Here is a 19,208-nt window from a genome sequence, read left to right on the forward strand (position 1 = left end):
ATGGGGGTAAAGTCTCCATCTTGACTGAGTTGTGCATACTTTTGTGGTCATTGTTGGGATACCATTGGATGTTAGCAACTTTGGGAAATACTTATTGATGCCATCCTTTGCTTAAGAAGTATTTAGTGATCCTAGGCCTTCGTGGTTTAAAGGAGGTATTAGAATTTATAGAAGCAATATTAAATTGCTTACACAGGATGGTTTTGGAAATTGGGATGGGATTTCAGAGAGTGATCCTCTTGGGACAGGAAGATGTGTCTGAGCCATTTGGATATATGGTACTAGTCATAGTTGGAGAGAGCCTCAGTGGAATATTGGCCAGGCAAGTCTTTCTCAGGCTCTACAGTAAGTTGGGCTGCTGAAGTGATCCAGTAAACCAGGCACAATGACACTGGGTTTACCATGGTGCCCTCCAATATGGGCTGTGCATTCCCAGTGATATACAAAAGGCAACTCATTCATTTCTGAAATGTAGGCATAAGCTGATTATGTGTTGCTGTTCTCAAAAGACAAAACAAAACTGAGTCAAGCACACAAGTACATTTGCATATATGTATATATTGTGCAAGAATCCATAACCGTTCATGTCCTTTCATGAGCAGATGCACATAAAACCAAAGACCTTTCCATCCAACGACTAATATAAAATTCAGAGAAGACTAACCAACTGGATTTCCACATGTGTTAGTCATCCTTTATAAATTGTATTATCGTTCATATTTGAAAGAATTGAACTGAGAATTCAGCTGGGTGGTAAAAGGAAGATGAAAACTTTGCCCTATACTCTATGAGTCACAATTGGCTTTTGAACTCAGTTTATTCCTGTTCCTGGGGTCTACAACATCATGTATGAAATCACACATTGGGGTTGTGTGCTCCTTTGGGGCCTTGGGACTCCAGGCAGATGCAATAGCCCTATAAAATCACAGCAAGCACAGGTACTCCTCACGGGGGAGGCAGAAAGGTGAGGGGAGACGGGAGGATGACAGATAATACCCAACCACTTACAAATCTTTAGAAGTTGTTTATGATTCTACTGCTCACAGCAATCTCTTCTCTAGGTTACTTTAAGCTTAGAGGCCTCTAGGCCCTATAGAAAATACATAGAGACCATAAAAAATACAAAGAGATAATATATTCTTGACACTTAAAATGACAGCACTAGCATATGTATAACCAGAACTTTCCATCTACTCCTATAAATATTCTCATTTTTGCATCACTGGTGAGTAAGGTAGGTGGGAAACTGTTCTTCCAATGGCTTCATCAGCAATCCATATTACATGGGGAACTCTAAAAGGAGTTTACTTTGCAATCCATTTTATTTGCTAAATAAAATGCTCCCCCAAGAGAATGCTGAAATTATGAGAATCCCAGTAACAGAATTTTGAGATGTACCAAAGTACAAGGGGGTTGTCTTGTGTCAGAGAATGCTGTCATTCCCAGAGGAATTGGAAAGCGTTTCCTTAATGAATGACTCAGGACTTGTTTTTAGTAGAAAGAATATAGATTTTAGCTGGTTAATTTTATTTAACTTTGAAGAACAGCTGTGAGTGGGGCATTTATCCTCCTCTTCTTCTTCGTGTGCAATCTGGTGACACTACAATCTCCTGACGATGCTCTGGCCACTCTGATTTCAAATGTAGGGTGATGTGCCAACCATGTCATCTTCACCCTCCATTCTTCCAGGCAGAGATGGCTAGCTACATGGTACATGAACAAGTCGAGAGAGGCAGAGGGACCTACTGGAGAAGGATGCCAGCACACATTATTTTTAAAAATTTCTTTGTTAATTTTGAACATAGACTCAGAGGCTTCAGGGCATGGAAACTTTAGAGACACAGTCAACTGGAAAAAAAAGTTTAAATGATAAGGCAGTAGTACTTTTTTGGGGAGGGAATAAGAGCTTTTAGAAGGATAATTTTTCTTTGGTTTCTTCCTCTGCCCTCCCCATCCTTCTGAGTCTGGGTTTTAAAAAATAACTAAAATTATATGCACAAAGCTGACAGACATTACTCTTTTTTCCCCCCTGCTTTGTTAACTTTCTTGTAAGATTATGATGTTTCTGATACTCTCCTTTAGCTGCTCTTCTGGCTTGATGACACATTTATTTTTATTATTTTTAGAGATTTTATTTATTTATTTGAGAGAGAGACAGCACAAGCGGGGGGTGGGGAGGGGCAGAGGGACAGGTGGATTCCCCACTGAGCAGGGAGCCCGACCTGTGGGGCTCAATCCCAAGACCCTGAGATCATGATCTGAGCCTAAGTCAGACACTTAATCCACTGAGCCACCCAGGAGCCCTGGTCTGATGACACACTGAAAATTACCAGATCCTGTTTTGTCTCTTCCCCTGTTAATGCACAAACGTAAGGCAAAGAAATCTAAGGGCCAACTCTTCACCCCACTGTGACAGAATTTAACCATCACCACCTCTCTCCCCTGTTGGTTTGCAAACCATGCACCTGGAAGGTTGTTTGATGAAGGAGTCTGGTGGACACCTAGTGGGGTCTGAGTCACTTTTGATGTCACTCAACTGGGCCCCCACCAACATCCTTTTTTTTGTTTGTTTGTTTTCTGCTTTCTTGTTTATTCTTTTTCCACGCTCTTTGTTTACCTTCCTTTTCCTCAGCCCTTTTTGCAGAACTGTCAGGGATACTCTCAGGCATTGCTTGGACTAAGGAGAGGCAGAACACTCTGGATTTGTGTGTTCAATGGCCATTCCTGGCTACTGTTGCTTCTTCCTTAGAAGTTGGGTCCCAGGATCCTCAGGCATTATGAAATAAATCATCTAAACACATCTGTCCCAGATGGGACTTTCCATGAGCACTGTGGCAGACTACCAGAATAGAATTTGTAAGTCCTGATTTATCCTGGGCTCCCACTAATATTGAAAAAACTAGTAGTACTAAAAGTAGCAAATGGTGGCCACATCCAGGTATAAGGACAACCTCCCTCATAAGAGAGAAAAGCAGAATTTCAAAAGCTGCTTCTTATTTTGCACTAAGACTCCAGAAGCTTCACATGCTGTATGTATCCTTGGTCTAGATTTGGAAAGGCATGACTCTGTGCACAGTTTTAGGGAAAAGGGTGGGTAACTGAACACAACTGATTAATTGCATGAATGGATTCAAGCTTCACAAATGCAAAGAATGGCATTTATGGATTAATTTGGCACATGGGATGCTGCAAACATGTCAATTAAATTTTGGTACTTGAATCCCCTTTCATGTTTTAATTAAAATGTAAGTACAGTGGGCTTATTATCAGTTTGGCACAGAGAACAAATTCATTCAATTTTTCCTGCTGGAAAAAGCATTAGTTATTTGGCTTTTCCTTGTAAAAAGATCTAGGAAAGAGATTGAGGAAGGAATCAGGAATCAAAGGTGGTTATTAAATATGTCCCTGGTCTCTGAACTTTCAAAGCAGTCCAAATACAGAATGAGGTAGGTAGGAATTAAATAGTTTCTATCCCTTTAATCTGATATTACCAGATAGGTAGCTAATACATGTTTGCTTTAAAAGAATGCCTTCTCTTTACGTTTTTCCTTTATACCTTTGGTAATATGCATGTGGCCAGACACATTTTAGCTATATAGAAGCCAACTCCCACTCTGTGTGGTTTTCTCCCTCAGCCTTCAAATCAGCTCAGATTTTCCCATACCAAATACCCCCTCGTGCTCCCCATTTCTGTCTTGGATGAGTAGTCTCTAGTGGGGCCTTCGCTTCCCCATCCCCAGTCTCTCATCGGTGACTTACTCCTGCCAGTCTGGCTTCTGCTGTGTCAGCATTTCTGAAAGCGCTCCCTTTAAGGTCATTGATGACATCCTAACTACCACATCAAACAGCCATTTTTCCCTTTCCACATTCTGATTGATTTCTGTGCCTCACTTGACATTGTTGACACACCCTTTCTGACCCCCTGATGTCTTCTGTTTCTAAGCAAGGAAAGTTCTCCTGGAAGTGATTTCTACTCTTGGTTTCTGTGATACTCCACACCCTGGCTCTCGTGGCTTGGGGTGAAGTTATCCATTCAAAGGTCCCGGCTACGGATGTATTGTTTCTCACCATCATTCTTCCTCGATGATGGCATAATTATCCTTATCACCTGTAGTATTCCACTATGCACAGCCTGGAGGAGTTGCTAAATAAATGTTTCTTGAATTTAATTAAGATACTCACCAATCTAGTACACCTGATAAACCACAGCATTATTCTATGGTGGAGTTATCACTTCTCTTCATAATTACATTGTTTAGGACTTCCTACTAGCAGTTTTGCCTCTGTACTTAAGTATCATAGGCAGCTAAAGGTAATAAATACCTTATAATTATGATAAATAATATCTGAGTCAAAAATCATGACACACAATTTGATAAAGGACCTTTTATAAATGTGAGAAGAAGTATGGGAGATCCATTTATTTTTGAGGTAGTCATGACTTTCCAGAATATTTTGATACTTGTGATTTTGATACAAGTATCAATATTTGATACTTGATTAAATATTTAATCAAATATTTGGATTGGTTCTTTTCCTGAAGATCTGGACTACACAGTGGTATAATATAAGCAAACCATTATTATAACTTTTCTCTTTTAACTAATGCATATTTTTTGAAATGCAAAAGTATTGTGCAGATATATCAAGGTAATCTATGCTATTAGGTGGTTCTTCTCTTGCTTTTTTTGTTTTTAAATAAAGTATATTCAGAAGCTGAGATTTTCAAGAAATGTGCTTGCTGTGGCCAACAAATAGAGATTTAGAATCTCAAATTAAATCCTACTTTCATTTTGCAACTGTAATTACTAGGTCTCATTTTCCTTCTGGGCTTAAGATAATCTTTTAAAATTACAAGGATTTTACAGTCAGTGTATAAGAATAATCATAATTTAAAAATTTTCGGGCCAAGCTAAACAAATACTTTATACTTTACTTGAGGACAAATGCGAAGCAATATCTTCCATATTTTCTACATATCCAAAAAAAAATGACATGGAAACTTACAGAATGAAATGATCTCAAGCACATATATTCTCCAAGGGGTGTTAGAACATGCTGAGATGGATAATGAGCTGTCATCATGGAAACACTCTAGAGATGTGTGCTGTGAGCCTGCAGACCCGAAATAGTACTATTATTATGAAACATGCTTTTCTGCAATTGTTTCAGTGTTCTGGCTTTCAGTCCAGTGGTCTAAGTAGCTGTTCAAAGCACTTTCTAAAAGTAAAAAAAAAAAAAAATCTGAATTTTCCTTTTCCTCCTTCATTTCCATAATAACATTAAATATTTCAGCCTAAACCAAAATTGGTAAGTATTTGCAGAACCGTTAGGTCAAAAAAAATGTTTTTCCTTTTAAGTAAATAAATTGATTCTTACTGAAAGCTTTTGAACTATGATATTCTATTCTAACTTAAAATACCATTGAAATGTTGCATTTTGTAAGTGGCATGGTTTAAAACAATTAAACTGACATAGATATTTAGTTGATGTAAAAATCATTTCATCCCACATTAGCAAAATTTCCAGTAAGTTCTTTGGAAACATCTAAATTGCAAATCTCTTGAGATACTCTAGCTTATTTCTACTTATCTAGTCCAGCATGGTCCAGTATAAATAAAATGGAAGCTACATAAGTAATTTAAAATTTTCCAGCAGCCCATTTTAAAAAGCAAAAAGAAACAGGTACAATCAACTTTAATAATGGATTTCAAGCTGGTATATCCAAAATATTATTTACGCATTCATCAATATAAAAGTTAGTGAGATATTATACATTTCTATTTCTTTTTTGTAAGAAGTCTTGGAAATCCAATATGTATTTTACATACATTTTAAGCATATCTAAGTTCAGAGTAGCCACATTTCCATTGCCCACTAGCTTAATGTGGCCAGAAGCTACTATATCAGGCATCATGGACCTAGTCAGTCTGGTGGCTTTTATTGGCCCCTGGTTTTTTTAGTCTAGTCTTTTACTAAAGCATTTTATAAAGTAATTAATGAGTATGACTCTCTTCCCTTCTCTTTTGTTTCCTTGGCAGCCAAGTAGACCCACTTTGATGGGACTTGCTCTCTACCTTAAATACGTGCGTATGTGGGTGAATCAAATTAGCACAGTGATTATATACTAATAAGCTGATACTACTCAGAAGAATGATTTGTTACACAGGATGGAAGACGTTTCATTCACAGGACTGTGGGTACTGCAGAATACTTGCCAGAGGAATCCATTCGAAAACTGGTCCTTGGTGGCACTTGTTCTGGATGGGAAAATGGGGAATTAAAATTGAAATTCATTTACGGCATTTTAAAATTCATCTTTAACTTTTTTTGTTGTTGCTCTTATAACTCACCCCCAACCTTTGGTGCTCCAATTTAATGATTTTGTTTCTCTAAAATCCATGGATGTTAGTGGACAGGACACACCCTGTTTTATGTATAGGAATAGGTCTGTAAATATATTTCTTTTATATGCACGCAAAATAGAAAAATCTGAATTCTTTTAGATCAGAATGAGAAAAAAAGATCCTCCTTTTCAAAAATTAAGCTTTGATTCTCATTATAAAAATGCTTATTGAGAAGTAAAGTCAATCCAGAACCTGAGATACGCACAAAATAAATAGAGGTCTTTTTAAAACCAGGTTAAGAAATCGTGTCATCAAGTACTGAGATGAAAAGTGGAAAATTCAATCAAAAGTTGACTTATGTCCATCAGTCCAAATACTTTGATACTTCCAATTATTTGGACAGTTGAAGTGATGTAGAAGTAGTTGAGTTACATCAGTTTCCGTTAGCAATACAGATCCTTCATTAGGGTTTTGATGTAATTTCTGCTACATATAACATAAAAATTTGTGGACATGAACATAAAATACTGTGTACAGACTGTAATAGATATATGAGGCACTATAAAATCTGTATTTTATTATTACATTAATAAAAGTTAAAATAAGACCACATTCTGATTGCTTTCTTATTGAGCTTTGTTTCATATAAAGAGTTCTCCACTCTTCAACAACAAAAATGAAATAGAAGCTTTTTGAGGGTGACAACAAGGCAGAGTGTCACTGGCCTTCTGGGGTTGACAGGTGTTTCCGACCATACCCTGCACAGCACCCTGCACCCTCTCTCCTTGAGGGCAGAATGATCATCCCTGCCAGGTAATCTGTGTTTTTGCTGTAAAGGCAAATTAGTTCTCCAGAACTGTTATTTCCTAAAAATCCACCATGTATAGTGTGACTGCATAGGATTATAAATGGAGAACTATCCTTTCATCAGAAAGATAGAGCTGTATCAGGGATAGAAGGCTGCTACCTTCTAAACACTTCCATTAGTTGTAAAACTGACATTTTATATTATCATAATCTCACTAGGACCTACTTGCCATCCAGCAATTACATTCGGTTTACTGCAGTCCTGATAGTCTCATATTTATTCATGAAAGTACTTTGGGTTGCATTGTCAACTTGTGCTACCAACAAAATGCTCTGACATACTAAAGAACTTTCAGTCAAGGACTGATTTTAGAGTTTACTTCTCACATCCTCCCCTGGCCCCCCACCCCCCTATCCTCTGTCTGATTCCAGGAGCATTAAGTTTTAAACTATTGAATGAAATAAATTTATAAGCCATCAGATTGGATCTTATTTCTAAAATACATGGGAAAAATGTGTTCCCAACCTATTTATTTCACGATCTTTATTTCTTAGCTCATGTCATGGTAACTTTCTTTATTAAAAGGGGCCTGTTAGAAATATAAATATTACCATAATTGTTTACAAAGCTACCCAAAAGTACTATTTTTGAAATTAGATTTCCCAATTAAAATACACATATTAAAAATGGCAGACACAGCTTCACTGGAATGACTGATCTCCTTGATCAATATATTACAACTGCAAAGTGACGCATAATGTGCTATAGTAGAACTCTAGCTGAAAGGCAATTTTTTCCCACAGATTAAACCATAACATAAATTATACGAAGACCAGCAATAATGACTTTCCCATGGGAAAAAGGTACAGGAAATTAACCTTCATAGCATCATCGAGGACATTTTAAATGATAATGTTATTAAATTTTTTTCTAGCCTTTTATGATTCTAATGCTAAAGTCACTGACAAAAGTGTCTTAACATTTATGTATCATCTTCTTTTAATATTTCACTAAAATAAGATAGTGCACCAGAGAACGTTTGTTAAGAACATTAAAGCCATTGGGCAACAGCAATGTCCAAGCGAATGAGGCCAGGGCTTGGTCTAGCAGCGTTCAGATGTGCGGGTTCTCTCGGAAGGCAAGGTGGCCTTTCATGATTGCTTAAGAGCTGCCTACGGCTATGGCATCCATGATGCATCAGAACCTTTCTTAAACCTACTGACATTTCCAGCTTGACTGTATCAGATGTTTAATCACATTGGCAAGGGAGATTGGAGCCTGAAAGGCTCAAGCAGAAGCACTTGCAACAGGTTTCCAAGCTCTGGATGTTGCATATCCACCTTGTGTGATGTGGCCCCCACCATCAGTTTCCATTTAGAGTCTCAAGTCCTGCGCTGGCTGGATCGTATTTTTACACTACCTCCACCTTTCCAAGTGACTCTCGCGTTAGGAGGAGAGACAGTGCCAACTACAGCCCTTGCTCACTGATGACACGGAAAAAGCTGCAGAAAAACCATTACTTTAGAAATACAACCACCCATTTGTGATTAGCCGTAAGTTATATGTGCATTTTAACACTGAACAACGAAAGAATTTTGCAATGAGCGATGGACAACAAACCGTAGGATAAAAGCCATAGATGTTTTTGATTCTGTTTTTGAATGGTTATGAAGTATAATTTCTTGTCAAGTACAGTACTAAAAACCACTTTGCTCCTCCATTATGCTCTAACTGGCCTGTGGTTACTTCTGATTGCTACCTTTGTGGCAATACTCATTGCTTAATATGGGTTATTTCTTCTTAATTTCTGGAAAGAAAAATTAATCATGTGAGCTTTTTGAAGAAATTCCAGAGGAATTTGTGTTCTAAAGAGGTTCCAGCCTACGGCACATTACACAACACGGATCCCTTACACTTTTATGATCCTACATTTGAGTGATGTCTTACTGCAAGGGAGCCTAGACATGTTGTACCTCATAAATTGCTTATTTATAATAAGCAAGGTTCAATGTGAAGAGAAAAAAGTGTGGACAACTTCGGTCATAATTCAACTTGGGTTCACACCAAAGGACAGAATCACGAGGGAAGGGTTTCAGAGAACACGGATTTTTCTTCTCTTGTCTCTTCCTGTTTTCATCTGCTTGTTGCTCTGGCTTCTGCAGCCTCAGAGTATGCTCAAGAAATGGCTCCATGAACCAAGGATGATGAGGCAAACCTTAACAATAAGTCTGGCTTAAAGCCAAGTGAAGCACCGGGACAGGGCCCTCATTCCTAGATCACCAGGTTCTTTAGCACGATCAGAACTTTATTTTGTAAGATTCTAAAGTGATTCCGTTTTCTTTGGGAAGAACTTTTATTGCCTTGCTTGGCATCCAGAGGAGGAGTCACGACAGCCATTGTTCCAAAGTTATGTAAGTACAATCCTTCCTAGAGGCAGGAAGACAGACAAAATTACCTCCCTTTCGGGCCTGCGATTATTGCAATGTGGAATCTGATTTACTGTCTGTGAGAAGAACGAGAACTCCACGGTGTAATCCTTAAATGAGCGAAGTCCTGCTGCCTATTTTTTGGACTTCGTTTGCCTTGCTCTAGATTTTTACATATGCACAATTTTCTGAGTATGGAGGGAGTTTGCTGGGAGTCTGGCCCCCGAGAGAAGCCACCACATGTGTCTTTACCTCAAATTAGGAATAAAGCACGTATGGGAGAAATACAGTCAGCCAAATAAATTAACTTGAAGGAAATTATTTATCGGAGTAGGTATGAAAATTTTTATTCATGATCTGTACATTTAGATATATGCTTTTCTTGGACAGTAATGATGTTATTTCTTTAATAGCTTATATAGTAAAGGGAAACCATATAATCCACCATTCAACTGAGGACAACCTGGAGAGTGAAAGGGAAGCTATTAGTAATTATGCCAGGGTGACACAGAGCAGGACCGTCCCAGGCAAACTGGTAAATGTCATCCACCTACGTCACCCCATGGGGATGTAGGTTGTTACGAAACTCTTTCTTCTCATATCAGAAATACGTGACACCATCACGTTTAGGGAAAATGGCAGGAGAAGATGGGAGAGGAGAGAGGCAGCGAGGGCCTTTAGAAGCAGTTTCTTTTTCAGGGTTAGAAATGGTAAACAATAGTTTCTTTTTCAAGATTAGCCTACAAAACGAGAAAATGTAAGCCCTTCCTCTTGTGATTGCAAAGAAAATTAGTCCTTCTTTCCTAAGAGTCCCGAGAAAAGGACAGAGAAGGGAGAAGTAAAAAAAATAGCATGGCTTATCCCACTGTGCAAAGTTGCGTATTTTCCTTGCTTTCCACTTAAAAAAACGCAAGTAATGGGGACAGCAAGAAGTCAGTTATCAACAGAGGTTATTATTACACAATGAGAAAAGTGATCTTTATCACAAAGATTTTTGCCTTTTTCTGGGAATTGCTGGTAATGCCAGAGGGCCAATGCTTAAATTATGAACATGGAAACCCAAAAAAGCCCACTGGTCAAAACCTCTTTTGGGATTTTGCGGGGCATGTTTCTTTCAGATATAGACGCTTTAAGCTTATGTGGAAGTAAGTTAGAAAAAACAAATTTCTTTCTGCACAGCATTTTCCAATAAGGACTAATGAGATTTTTGATAATTAGAAGATACTGAACACATGACATTCTCCTGATTAAACATTAATTTTGCCCATGGAATGAGAAACCATTGATCTAATTGTCTAATTACACTGGAACTGTTGTCTACCGTTACTGCACAATTTCACTGGTTGAAACGCTGATAGGATCTGCTGGGTCGTGTCCTGCAGTCTCATTCGGGAATTGTCTTCCTTGGTTTTTGTGTCCTTCATTTCGGTGGAAGTTTTGTGCAAGTGGGATTTATTTCTCATGATTTTTTTTTTTTCCCCTCGTGGAGTGCCCGGTAGAGCCCTAGACACGTGTTGCATGTTTCATGCATTCTTGCTGATTGATGTGGAGCCTGGAGGCGCTACCTCTAGACACTGTGTGCCGCTCTGAAATTGGAAACACCCTGCTGGAAGAACCTTCGTTCTCGCTTTCTTCGGTTCCATCTCATCCCGAGCTCTCATGAAGACGGGAGGCATTTCCAGCTCTTCTCTCATAGGCATGTGCCCATCATGTTCTGTTTCATGCAGGCTCTCGTCTCCTACGTTGTCTTTGTTTGTTTAAAATCACTCCATTTTTTTTTTCGGAATACATCTTTATTAAGATGTCCCGTGCATGCACATTAAAATGTCAGCATAATCTAATTATGAGCCAAATGAGGCACAGCAGCATGTACATCATTTGATAAATTTCCATCATCTGCAGGGGACTGGTGACTTGAATCTAAATACTTCTTGACAGCCTTGATAAAACAAACATTCTGGAGCTCTGTGCAGCAGAAGCGTGTGGGTGGAGGTACATCGTTTCTTTTTCGGTTACTGCAGCCCAGTTTTGAATGAGAACGCAAAATATCTCTTTAGCTTTAGACCCGGTTGGAAGGGAAGATACCATGAAATTGCTATAGACCTGGGAACATGTCAAAGAGCTTGGTTTAGCCAAGCTCTGGTTGGGATTCCCTTCCATACTTTCCCTGGTCCCCATGGATTTTTCTCCCAGGAAAAAGCTTTCGTGGACTCAAGGATAAAGAGAGCGAAACCTAAACATTTTGCATGTGATTCAAAGGAATAAGGCATGGTTCACATCAAAATTTTGAATAGGGTTCCTTTGTATGGATGCACATGATCGCTAAAGAAAACCTATTGGGAGACGATGGGAAATACACTGAGCTTTCCCCCAATTCATTAAAAAAAAAAAAAAGGAAAAAAAAAGATTTTCTGGCATTCCCAACATGTAAGTGAGAGAATGAAACTTTTTCATAATCGGAAACAGGGAACGTGGAGAGGGCAAAGGGCTGCTTTGTTTTTTCTAGACACTTGCAAGTCCACAAGCAGAATGAACTGATCAGCTATCCAGGGACCTGAGAAAGTAGCCCTGTGCTTTGTTTGGTTTCCTTAATCTTCAGGGTAGAGCTCTGCCTCCCCTGACGTGATTTCCCTGTTTCCTTCACACTCCATTTAGTGTTATGAAATAACATGACAGAAAAGCAAAGGATGGGAAAGAAAATGAGCTTGCCCTCTTTTGGCTTCCTAAGACTTGTGACCCTGAAAATATTGCTGTGACCTCAGAAACATTAGAGAGCCGAAAAAAACACGAAGGGGGGACCCCATTAGAGCAGAGGCAGTGGTGGCATCCGCGGGGCACTGATGGGGCAGAGGGAACTGGGGTGGGAGTCAGGCTGTTGGGTGTTGGCGTGGCTGCGGAAGCAGAGGGGATAAAGAGCTCCCCAGGGGGACTCTTTAAAAAGAAAGGGTAGGGGAGGTTAAGGTGGATTGGTTTGCTTGGATTGTTACAGGTGAGTGGCGGAAAGGCAATGGACAGAAACAGCATTGCCGGGGCTGGATAAAGAAATCAGAATTCTTTTAGGGTTGAAAAGGAGGTCATGCGCAATTCCTGCTCAGAAACTGAGGGCTGCACAGTTTCAGACACCATGAAGGGAAGATGGAATAAAGGCCAACATTGCCTTTGTCCCGAATAATAAAGCCTCACATTGGTCAGGAAACTACAAAAGAATGGGAGCCAAAGATGAACGAAGGGACAGAAACAAGAGGAAGCATCTCCTGAAGCTCCCTAAAAGTAATCAAAAGTTTAAACAAGCCAAGGACATGACGATATTTCCATCCTGCAATGCATTTCCGTCCTCCAAGTTAGAACTTCTACTGTAACTCGATATCTACACCTGTTAATACCTATTCTCATTTACCCAGTTAAATTTGTGAGAATAAGACATATTACTCATCTTTGGTATCTCTCCACGGTACTGAGAGTTAAGTGGGTATTCAATAGATACTTGGATATTGAAGCAGAAAAGGTATTAAGAACTGTGTTCAAATCTTTCATTTTTTTTTTTTTTTTGTTTACTGAGCATCAACACCCTGAATTCACACCCTATATCATACAGCTAAACATACTACTTTGTTCTTACTCTATCACAGCAAAGATATTCTAACTACACAATCCTTTAAAGACATTTCAGTTGCTCATCCAGAAGGGGAATGATGAAATATAGTAGCCCTGTCAGAGCTGATTATTTAAAATAAAGAGGTGTGTGTGTGGGGGGGGGGGTCATTTTGATGAAATGATTTCTCAATGCCTGCCCTGCCTGTTCTAACTATTTTATCAATGAAGACTGCTTTTACAGAGGGTTATAGAGGATGGGGAAAAGGTATTTTGTCTCCTCTTCCCCTTACCAGTTGGGTGCATAATTCTCAGCCCCTGAGCTCATAAAGAATAAACAGATTTCAGATCCTCTGCGGTGACACACAGTTTAAAACTTGCTATTCATGTTTCAGATGATAAAGCTGGAGAGAAAACATTGGAGGAACACAGAGACAAAGGAAGTCAGCAGCCTGTAAAAGGGAGTGCGGGGGACCAAACACTTCTCACTGGACTAGGTTTCTAGATCCATTTATTTAGGTTCATATTATACTGTGCATTTCCCTCACAGATTATACAGTCATGCCATTCAGATTCCTGGCCACTAACATTTGGAAGAGATGACCTGTCAGATGGTGCAAAGAGGCACGAGGAACATATATGCAATATTCAAAACCTTTGTTTTCTAATATTTATAAAGTGCAATGAAATAACTTGAGGGGACCTTCAAATAGGATGACAAGTGCATACACGATATTTTGTTTTATGACTGAATGGGCCCCACCGCATTAAAGGGGCCCCACTGTGTTAAATGAGAAGCAGAAGTTTTGGGTAGAAATGATCGGCACCTGGCTCTCTGCTGGTTTCAGAACCATTACTTTCATGATTGTGAGTTGGAAGGACTCGCTTAACGTTTACTCATGGCCCTAAATTCTTCAATGATTGCATTCAAAAAAATACCTAAGCTGCAGACTCAAGATCAGATTGCACATAAAAATCCCAAACATTTATCTTATTATTTGGTGACTTAAACAAAACTATCCACCTCTTCTGCCACCCCTCCCCTGTCCTTCCCACCAAATACATTCCTGATTTTCCTCAGGGGCTTAGAGGGAAAACAGTAGGAAATAAAATATAAAACCAAAAGATATAAGGTTTGTGGTTTTTTTTTTTTTTTCTTTTTGAATCGACAGCTTTTTTTTTTTTTTTTTTAAAGAAAAGTTTAGATCAGCTGGCTCTACTTTTGAGATACTTTTTGAACCTCAGAATATAAAATCATGCCAGATCATCTCAGCTTCAATATATCTCTTGGCAGGGCTTCAGCTATTATTAATGTACCCGTGTTTTATGTGGCTTTCACTTACGCCTACTTTCATATATCGCTCTAGATTTCTCGTAGAGCTCGTATGGGTCAGGCTTCCTTGGGTCAAAGGCCTCTGAGTCAGGAAAGGAAGTCCTGTGAAGGGCGGGCGGGAAGGGCAGGTTCTGCGGTATGGCCGGAGCAGATAAACTCGTTTGAGGACTGCCTTGATTCTCCCAGCGGTCCATTATCTGGAAAGCGAAAGAGAACACAAGATGGCTGAATTCTTCCTTGTCACATACCACAACCCTCCCCCTTTAAATTAGACTCTCCTGCCCTGTGGACTTTCCTTAGTTAGACCTTCTTGCCCTGTGGACGTTTCTTCCATGAACCATTTACAACTTGGGACTAAGTGTGAGAAAAGATCCTGTGTCTCTATATTAAAGTACCGTAGATGGTACTCAACATGAGTGGTGCCTGACTTTTGAATGCAAACATATATAATCTTGTCACCTATTGCTGGTAATCTCCAGCAAATCACTTAATCTCTCTGAGCGTTTTTTCCTCCTACATGAGAAAGATAACATGGGTCTCAAGATAGCTTTACACGTAAGTGTATAGAAATGTGTGGAACTGGCCCTGATACATTACACCATCTTTACTAAAACAGAAGAGAATAAAGTGGTCTCCACGTATTCTTTTGACACCTACACATATCCCAATAATTTCCTTTCCCTAAACATTCGGTCACTTTCCTTACAGTTCGAAGTAATCATGCAACCATCTGGGATTTATGAATTGTTCCAAGTCTTCTGTGAAGCCTCATTTTCTGCCGATCTGGCAGTTTCTTCCCCAAAATGCTACTGCTGAGGTTGCTACCACTACAGTTTATTAAAGATCTCTAGAACACTTCCCAGTTTACCATGTTTTCTCACACAGTGTACCTGCTTTGACCCGCACCATGGCCCCATGAGGTAGATAAGGCAGGGACTCATATCCTTTAGTCAAGTAGAAAGCCGGGCTTAACTGGGATGACCTGTTTGTACCACCAACTTCACCTTCATGCAATAGTCAACTGATTCAAACTCAACTTGTACTTTTCTGCTTTGAATAAACCTGCTCTGTGTAGAACTTAGATCAGGTTATCCTTTGGTCTAAAATTCTGCCTTGGGTCAGCATGGTCTTCAGGCTAAAGGCTAAGCTCCCCGCTGGGGCATTAGTGGCTCCTCCGGTTTTGCCCGCTGTCCTCATACTCACTAATGGTCTCTCCTCTCATTCTCCAGGATCCATTGATTCTCTCCTGCCTCTGAACCTTTGCGTGCTTTCTTCATTTCTCCTTCTACCTGCAAACTTTATCCATTTTCCACTTTTTCACCTCCCTTCCTCCTTTTACCTGGGGGCTACTAGACTCAGAGGAGATGTCTCCTCTGGAAGGCCTTTGCTGACCATTCCTGAACCGGTGCTGGACGCTCCCACGGCACCTCTACCCACCCCTCACACCCAACACTCATGAGACTTCAGGATAATGGCAAGTCTACCTATGTCTCCCCAAATAGCACACGTTGGGGACAGATCCTGGGGACAGAGTCTTCCTCATTGTTGTATTACTGACACATGGTTAAGCTCAGAAAATGTTAATTTAGTGAATGAAGGAAATATCAATGGTCAGCTGTTCTTTTATCCCCCCCCAATCTAGCTGACTCATAACCATTCTTTTTTAAAAGACAAACAAACAAACAAACTAGCTTTGATACATACTGTTTTGAGCTTGGCAGGATTACAACTTTCTGTCCCCTACTGACCTGCCCTGCTTTTGTTTCCATGCTGGCTACACCTCCGTTAGGGTTCCTACACCAGCTCTGGTTTATCAGTTATAAATATTTTAAAGTTGGAGGGAATGTGAAGTAACATGTACTGTGCATGTCACTTTGTAAAACAAAGTTCCCTGTGACTTGTTCACCTACCTGGGGCTGTGGCAGGTGTCGAGTGAGCCAGCAAACTATGAAAGAAACGGGTCACTGGCCTGTCTCTCAGTAAGACTGATACTATGGTCTGAATGTTTGGGTCCCCTCCCAATTTATATGTTAAAATTCTAATGCCCAAGGTGATGGTACTAGAAGGTGGGCCCTTTGGCCGGGGGGGGGGGGGGGGGGGGGGGGGGGGGGGGGGGGCAGTGATTAGGTCATGAGGGCGGAGCCCGCATGAAGGGGATGAGTGCCTTTATTAAAGGAGACTCAGAGTTCTGAAGACCCTTCTGCCAGTTGACGTTACAAAGAAAAGACGGACATCTAGGAAGTGGACTCTCACCAGACACTGAATCCGCCAGCGCCTTGACCTTGGACTTCCAGCCTCGAGAACTCTGAGGAATAAACTGCTCTTGTTTAGAAGCCACCCAGTCTATGGTACTGCAGTCTGAAGGCACTAAGACAATTGGCTCCATTTTCATTTGTTTTCTGTATGGGTTACTGACCAAGATTTCATTTGAACAAAGTTTCTATACCTAATGAGGATGGAAAAATCCCTAGTTGAGCTCAATTCCCTAATATTAAACATAATCTCGAAAGCGCAAAGAGGTCCAGCAGCTGTCAGCAGCAGACCCCGGGTCAACCCAATTTGTAACTCTAACGGGAGTGCTTTTTACAGTAATACATTGAGGGGAATAACTGGCAAATTTGCTTAGAATTTTTGCTAATGTTCTGCTTAGGGGGCCTTTTGCTCCCATTTAGTAAAAATCTGCACTTCATAATTCATTTGATAGCAAAACTCATCTAGGAAGCCATTCTGGGTTTCTTTGGTCATCTATTCTCTGTGTCTTTGCTATGATGAGAAGACCCACATTTGTGGCTAAAGTCATATTCTTTTTCAATTTTTCAAAGTTACTGGCTTTAGGCACCAGGCGGATGCACTGTGGCTGTGACTTTCTCCCTTCTGTTTCTAAAGATAAGATACTAAATTCAACACAGTAAGTAAGTTAGATATGTGGACTGAGCAGCTGTAGAATCCCACTCGTCATCAGAGCGCCTCAGCAAATGTCTATTTCTTTCTCTCATCCTCTACTGAGGGTGAGCTGATACATAGGTCTTGCTGGTATATGTATTGTTCATGTGCAATCATTGGAGCAAACATGCTTCAGGTGAAATATTAGTATTTCTAAAAAACATTCTTAAAACTACAGAACAAATAATGCTTTAGGCATTGTTGGGAAGGTTACAGGGGCAGAGTGACAAATTCTACAATTTCTGTAGCACAGAAGCAGGGGAATTAGTCAAGAGTCCAATTTATGCTTAGGAAAGCATTCACAACATCTTGCTGTGACATTCATCAACCCTTGAGTCACTCTGTCAGGCTTTCTTAAAAGACTGTAGAGCAGAAAATCACTGTGCCCATGAAATAACTGAAGAAGCAGACTTGCAGTGCTATAGCTCCCCACCCCCAGATTGAGTTCTTTGTTGGCTTCAACCCCAAAGACCATGGCGCAAACTGCCTGCCCTGGGGTCAGAGGTTCCCCTCTGCTCGCTGGGACTGGTGTGCTGATCTGCCAGCATCTTTTGAAGGGTGCACTCTGTTGACTTCTTACTTTCTTAGACAACGTGGTCTCTGGACTTCTGCTTTCCAGCTGGGACACTCTGCTCACTTGTTCCTCTCAACCTTCTTGAACGCCTTAGATTCTGATCCTGTCTCGTTGCCCAGGCCCTTGGACCTCACTTGTTTCACCTAGTGTTTTCCTGACCTTGGCTTGTCTAGAGTTGTGCTTCTGCCAGACATTTACCTCTCACAGGCTTCTGAATGGGCCTTGTACAGTCCCAGTGGTGTTCAAACCTAGGCATCTCACTAGGGTAAGGAAAAATGGAAATGAGGGTGTTTTCAGTATCTGGGGGAAACCTTGTATCTCTGCTGGCTGTGGTGAATGAATGAATGTCTGACTGTATGAAGGTATAGTCAGTCACTGAATTATCAGCGGACAGAGTGGACATATATTCCACAACATGGCCTCAAACGGTAAAACAGGAAAACCGAATCATGATGCAACTACCTTCTGATCGCGGGAGCACACTGTGAATAGAGGGCTTGTGAATGAGGCAGCGCCCCACCTCCCATGAAGTACTCTATTGAGAAACTGTTTGCTTCCTATAGAAGCGGGGGTAGTCTAAATGTACCCCCTCACTAATTTAGGGCAGGGCTGGCATATGAAGGCATTTGATTTGATTCTGTACTTGAAGAATGAACTTGGATTCCTTCCAGATGGAGAGCATGAGAACTCACTACAATTAGGGGTATATTACTTGTTACGAAATGACTGTCTCAACATGGATTAGCTTAAGATGTAGATCAAGTAAGACAGCAGAGGCTTAGGAAGTGACACAGGACCAGGAGGAGGGGAGATCTCACACAGGATAACATTTCCTTGTCCTGACTACAGATGTCATCAATCCTGAGAGGAGAGAGTATATAAATCCATATACTGTGGGTATATATGTATATATTTGTTTAGATGAATACTTCAGCAAACTATGTTCATTTTATAGAGTCAGTAATTGATTAAGGTTTCATGTATGGAGTGTTTGCTCTCTAGGATGACAGTACTTTATATTTTTGAGCTCAATATATTTTAGAGGTACTGTTTTAAGCAACTTACATGGACTGAGACTCTTCATGATGACTATATGAGTGGGGTACTATTATTGTTCCCATTTTACAGGTAGAACCTGAGATACTGACAACTTAAGAGGCTAGTTGAAGGCCATATAGCTACTAAG

General features: G+C 40.2%; 1 protein-coding gene across 1 annotated transcript in view; it reads right to left on the bottom strand.

Annotated features, from left to right (window-relative positions):
- Positions 1–19,208, bottom strand: part of MAGI2 (membrane associated guanylate kinase, WW and PDZ domain containing 2) — a 555,911-nt gene that overhangs the window by 137,083 nt on the left and 399,620 nt on the right. Inside the window, exons 11-12 of the mRNA XM_035723209.1 lie at positions 14,516–14,702; positions 6,219–6,260 (exon numbers count right to left, since the gene is read on the bottom strand). Coding sequence (XP_035579102.1) covers positions 6,219–6,260; positions 14,516–14,702 — 229 coding nt within the window. The remainder of the gene's footprint in view (positions 1–6,218; positions 6,261–14,515; positions 14,703–19,208) is intronic.

The sequence above is a fragment of the Zalophus californianus genome, chromosome 12 (assembly GCF_009762305.2).
Source record: "Zalophus californianus isolate mZalCal1 chromosome 12, mZalCal1.pri.v2, whole genome shotgun sequence".
In the NCBI taxonomy this organism is placed as follows: domain Eukaryota; kingdom Metazoa; phylum Chordata; class Mammalia; order Carnivora; family Otariidae; genus Zalophus; species Zalophus californianus.